This window comes from Ammospiza nelsoni, chromosome 28, assembly GCF_027579445.1.
Source record: "Ammospiza nelsoni isolate bAmmNel1 chromosome 28, bAmmNel1.pri, whole genome shotgun sequence".
Taxonomy (NCBI): domain Eukaryota; kingdom Metazoa; phylum Chordata; class Aves; order Passeriformes; family Passerellidae; genus Ammospiza; species Ammospiza nelsoni.
In genome coordinates, this window is record NC_080660.1 from 3,676,470 (window position 1) to 3,681,934 (window position 5,465).

Genomic DNA, 5,465 nt, shown 5'->3' on the forward strand with positions numbered 1-5,465 from the left:
GGCTGGCACAGGAAACGCTGCACCTCGCTGCTGTTCAAAGGCACCACACTGAGATTTCTCCCTTTGCTGTGGCGGCGCGGGCGGCTGGGTGCTGGTGGTAGTGGAGGAAGTGTGGAGGCCTGTGGTGGGGGGCCTGTGGTAGGGGGCCCACACCCACCAACCTCTGCACAGCATGGAGGGAACTGAGCACAGACCCTGGGCCCCAAACCTGCCCCAGTTCGTGTCCCACTGAAACCCCAGTGCCACCCAGCGTGTACAGACAGCGTTCCTTGTGCCCTGGCTTCATGGCAGCAACGCTCCAGCTGCAGTTCCTTCCAAGTGCTCTCTCCCAGTTTGTTCCTCTGTCAGTACAGACAGCGTTCCTTGTGCCCTGGCTTCATGGCAGCAACGCTCCAGCTGCAGTGTTTCTTCCAAGTGCTCTCTCCTAGCTTGTTCCTCTGTCAGTCAAGCAGCATCCTGTTCTTCCTGCAGGTGAGGACCATGGCCAGCCCAGAGGACGACCTCATCGGCATCCCCTTCCCTGAGCACAGCAGCGAGCTGCTGAGCTGCCTGAACGAGCAGCGGCAGCTGGGGCTGCTCTGCGATGTCACCATCAAGACGCAGGGGCTGGAGTACCGCACCCACCGTGCCGTCCTGGCTGCCTCCAGCCGCTATTTCAAGAAGCTCTTTGCCGGGCCGGGGCCGGGCCAGGAGGTCTGCGAGCTGGACTTTGTGGGGCCGGAGGCACTGGGAGCGCTGCTGGAGTTCGCGTACACGGCCACGCTGACCATCAGCAGCGCCAACATGGGCGAGGTGCTGCGCGCTGCCCGGCTGCTGGAGATCCCCTGTGTCATCGCTGCCTGCGTGGAGATCCTGCAGGGCAGCGGCCTGGAGGCGCCCGGCCCCGATGACGGCGACTGCGAACGCGCCCGCCGCTACCTGGAGGCTTTCTCCAGCCTCCCCGAGGGTGAGGTGCCTGCCCCGCCGCCCCCCCGCCCCACCCCGCGCCGCAGCAAGAAGACCCGCAAGTTCCTGCAAGCCCGCGGTGCCCAGCTCAACAACCACGCCGCCGAGGAGCCGCCGCCCGCAGCTGAGGCCGAAGGCTCCGGCAGCCCCCCGCCGCCCTCCCAGCTGCCCTCACCCCCTCTGCCCGAGGGGCTCTCCCTGCCCTACGACAGCTTTGAGCTGCCCGAGGAAGAGGAGCTGCCCCCACACTCCTTCCCCTTCCCCATCCAGCCCCCCTTGTCCCCTGAGGAGGCACCTTCTGACGACGATGCCATCGACCCCGACCTGATGGCGTACCTGAGCTCGCTGCACCACGAGTCGCTGGCGCCCGGGCTGGACAGCCCCGACAAGCTGGTGAGGAAGAGGCGCTCACAGATGCCCCAGGAGTGCCCCGTGTGCCACAAGGTCATCCACGGTGCTGGCAAGCTGCCCCGCCACATGCGCACGCACACGGGCGAGAAACCCTTCGCCTGCCAGGTCTGCGGGGTCCGGTTCACACGGTGAGTGCCCCTGGATGGGCTCTGCCCACCTGAGGTGTGCCAAAGGGCATCTCCTATGGCACCTCCATCCCGTGCCAGTCCTACCAGGGGTTTTCTACATCTCCTGAGTGCTGCTGGACGGGCTCTCCCCATCTGACATGTGCCAAATGACATTCCCTATGGCACCCCCACCCTGTGCCAGTCCTACCAGGGCCTGGCCACAGGGTTAATGGGGTTTTCTGCATCCCCTGAGTGCTGCTGGATGGGCTTTCCCTGCCTGACCTGTGCCAAATGACATCCCCTATGGCACCACCCCCCTGTGCCAGTCCTACCAGAGATTGGCGACAGGCCTGGCATGGTTCATGGGGTTTTCTGCATCCCCTGAGTGCTGCCAGATCAAACTGATGGCACACTGCACAGCACCCCTCTGCCAGTGCTGCCAGTGGGGTGCACATTCAGAGTGTCTTCTGCATCCCGTGAGTGCTCTGGACACCAACACAGGTACCCAGTGGCATCCTCCATGGCACCCCCTGTCAGTTCTGTTGTGGTGCAGTGGGGTTGTGGGGTCTTCTGCACCTCATGAGTGCTGCTGGGCTGACCTGAGGTACCCAGGAGCATCCCTGGTGGTGTCCCTCTGCTGTAGCTGCTGGTGAAGTCGGGTCAGTGGGGTGTTCTGCACTCTGTGAGTGCTGCCAGATCACCCAAGGCACCCATTGCACCTCATCTGTCAGCCCTGACATGATTGTGGTGCAGGTCCAGGGGAGTCTTCTGCACTACGTAAGCACTGCCAGACCAGCCTGGGGTAGCCAGCAGCATCTCCCTGCCAGCAGCCAGCTGCATCTCCTGAGGTACCCAGGAGCATCCCTGCTGCTGTCCCTCTGCCGTAGCTGCTGGTGAAGTCAGGTCAATGGGGTGTTCTGCACTCTGTGAGTGCTGCCAGATCACACAAGGCCTGATACCTGATGGCACCCATAGCACCTCATCTTTCATGGTTGTGGTCCAGGGGAGTCTTCTGCTCTATGTAAGCACTGCCAGAGCAGCCTGGGACAGCATCCCCCCTGCCAGCAGCCAGGTGCATCTCAGCCATGCAGCTGGGCAATGGTCCTTGTGCCCCACAGAGCATCCAGAGCCCTGTGCCCCACAGAGCACCCAGAGCCCTGTGCCCAACAGAGCACCCAGAGCCCTGTGCCCAACAGAGCCTCCAGAGCCCTGTGCCCCACAGAGCACTCAGAGCCCTGTGCCCCACAGAGCACCCAGAGCCCTTTGCCCCACAGAGCACCCAGAGCTCTGTGCCCCACAGAATGCCCAGAGCCCTGTGCCCCACAGAGCACCCAAAGCCCTGTGCCCCACAGAGCCTCCAGAGCCCTGTGCCCAACAGAGCCTCCAGAGCCCTTTGCCCCACAGAGCATCCAGAGCCCTGTGCCCCACAGAGCACCCAGAGCCCTGTGCCCCACAGAGCACCCAGAGCCCTGTGCCCCACAGAGCCTCCAGAGCCCTGTGCCCTTCATAGCATCCAGAGCCCTGTGCCCCGCAGAGCACCCAGAGCCCTGTGCCCCGCAGAGCACCCAGAGCCCTGTGCCCCACAGAGCACCCAGAGCCCTGTGCCCCGCAGAGCACCCAGAGCCCTGTGCCCCACAGAGCACCCAGAGCCCTGTGCCCCACAGAATTCCCAGAGCCCTGTGCCCCACAGAATTCCCAGAGCCCTGTGCCCCACAGAGCACCCAGAGCCCTTTGCCCCACAGAGCTTCCAGAGCCCTGTGCCCCACAGAGCCTCCAGAGCCCTGTGCCCTTCAGAGCATCCAGAGCCCTGTGCCCCGCAGAACACCCAGAGCCCTGTGCCCCGCAGAGCACCCAGAGCCCTTTGCCCCACAGAGCACCCAGAGCCCTGTGCCCCACAGAGCCTCCAGAGCCCTGTGCCCTTCATAGCATCCAGAGCCCTGTGCCCCGCAGAGCACCCAGAGCCCTGTGCCCCGCAGAGCACCCAGAGCCCTGTGCCCCACAGAGCACCCAGAGCCCTGTGCCCCGCAGAGCACCCAGAGCCCTGTGCCCCACAGAGCACCCAGAGCCCTGTGCCCCACAGAATTCCCAGAGCCCTGTGCCCCACAGAACACCCAGAGCCCTGTGCCCCGCAGAGCACCCAGAGCCCTGTGCCCCACAGAGCACCCAGAGCCCTGTGCCCCACAGAATTCCCAGAGCCCTGTGCCCCACAGAACACCCAGAGCCCTGTGCCCCGCAGAGCACCCAGAGCCCTGTGCCCCACAGAGCACCCCTGCTCTCGGGATTCCAGCACCATTCCCCTCCCCCTGGTGGTTGGATGCCATGTTGGCTCCTCAACGCCAATGTCTCCCTGTCTGTCCCACCTCCAGGAACGACAAACTGAAGATCCACATGCGGAAGCACACGGGTGAGCGGCCCTACTCCTGCCAGCACTGCAGCGCCCGCTTCCTGCACAGCTACGACCTGAAGAACCACATGCACCTGCACACGGGCGCCCGGCCCTACGAGTGCTACCTCTGCCACAAGGCCTTCGCCAAGGACGACCACCTCCAGCGGCACCTCAAGGGCCAGAACTGCCTGGAGGTGCGGACGCGCCGCCGCCGCCGCGACGAGCCGGCCCCGCCGCCCACCGGGCCCGCAGGCCTCGACCTCTCCAACGGGCGCCTGGAGGGGCTGCGCCTCTCCATTGCCCGCTACTGGGCTCCAGGGCAGCCCGAGGAGGAGGAGGAGGAGCAGGAGGGTGAGGAAGGGCCGCAGCCGGACGGCACCGTGCCGGTGGAGACGGCGTAGGGGCGATGCGGCGGCGGCAGGTGTCGTGGCGTTCCATGCCGAGCTGTGCCGTGCCCACTGGGGTTTCTGTTCCTGTTTTTCCCGTCACGGTTCATTCCTAGTTATGCAAAGGGGGAAAATCCCCTCGGCCGATTTGCACAAGGGGGTGGGGGGCCCCTATCACCCCCCCCCCACCACCGTGCCCGGGCCCACCTGGTCATGCCCAGGGCGGGTGATGATGGGGGGATCGGGACTTGGATGTCCCCCCCACCAAACCCCTCGTGGGTGCCAGGACCGGGCAGGGGCACCCATGGACCAAGGCCCCCCCCCAGGTGGGGAGAGCCCCCCCCATCCTCCCCAGTAGAGGGGGGCACTGCCCTACGCTGTGCATAGCTTGTCCCCACCTCCCCACTCCGAGCAGCCCCCCCCCCCGGCGAGCCCCCCTCGCCCCTGCACTCCCGGCTGCTTTCTCTTGGTTGCACTATTCGGGTGAGCCCACCCGGGTGTGGGGCAGCCCCGGCCCCCCCCGGACCCTTTTCCCCTTCCGAAATCCCCCCGGCCCTGTGGGACCCCCCCCCCTTTCCCTGGGGTGGCCGGGCCCCCACGGTCACCCCTCTGTCCTTTGCACATGCCCCCCGCAGGGCGCAGCCTCCCCGGGGGTGGAGGGGACCGGCACTATTTGTCTACAAATAAGAGTTTTATCTATATTTAAAAAAAGATTATGTAATATATTCCCCCCCACAGCCCCTCCGCTGCCAACCACCAGCGCTGCCCGGCCCCCACGTGTGCCATGGGGTGCCCGCAGGGGTGATGGGGCCGGGGGGGCTCTGCTCCCGTCATGGCTTTAAAGTGCCTTATGGTGAACTTGAACCTTTTTCGGCTACTTGAACCTCTCTGGTGTCAGGAACCAAACAAAAACCATGGGCGGGCGGTCCCCGCCCCGCCGGGCCGCCTCTGCCTGTCTGTATGTCTGTGTTTTGTTTTTGTTTTGTTTTTTTTTTTTTTTTTTTTTTTTTTTTAAACGAAGGCTGCTTGGTAATAAACGGAGAAGCAGGGACTTCCCCCGCGTCCAGCTGTCTGTCCATTCTGCATATTCTGCATCTCTGCCCTGGAACAGCTCGGGGCTGGGGGCACTGTGGGGCTGGGGACAGGGAGGGGATTGGGCACCGTGTGTGGGGAGGGGGACACCGAGGGGTGGGGGTCAACATGGGGCTGGGGGCACCACAGGGGTGGGAT

General features: G+C 64.7%; 1 protein-coding gene across 1 annotated transcript; it reads left to right on the forward strand.

The window, feature by feature from the left end:
• The first annotated feature begins 465 nt into the window (after positions 1–465).
• Positions 466–5,197, forward strand: ZBTB7B (zinc finger and BTB domain containing 7B). Its single transcript, XM_059490252.1, has 2 exons — positions 466–1,484; positions 3,830–5,197. Exons 1-2 carry the CDS (start codon positions 481–483, stop codon positions 4,248–4,250), a joined length of 1,425 nt encoding a protein of 474 aa, XP_059346235.1. The 5' UTR covers positions 466–480; the 3' UTR covers positions 4,251–5,197.
• Positions 5,198–5,465: the final 268 nt, after the last annotated feature.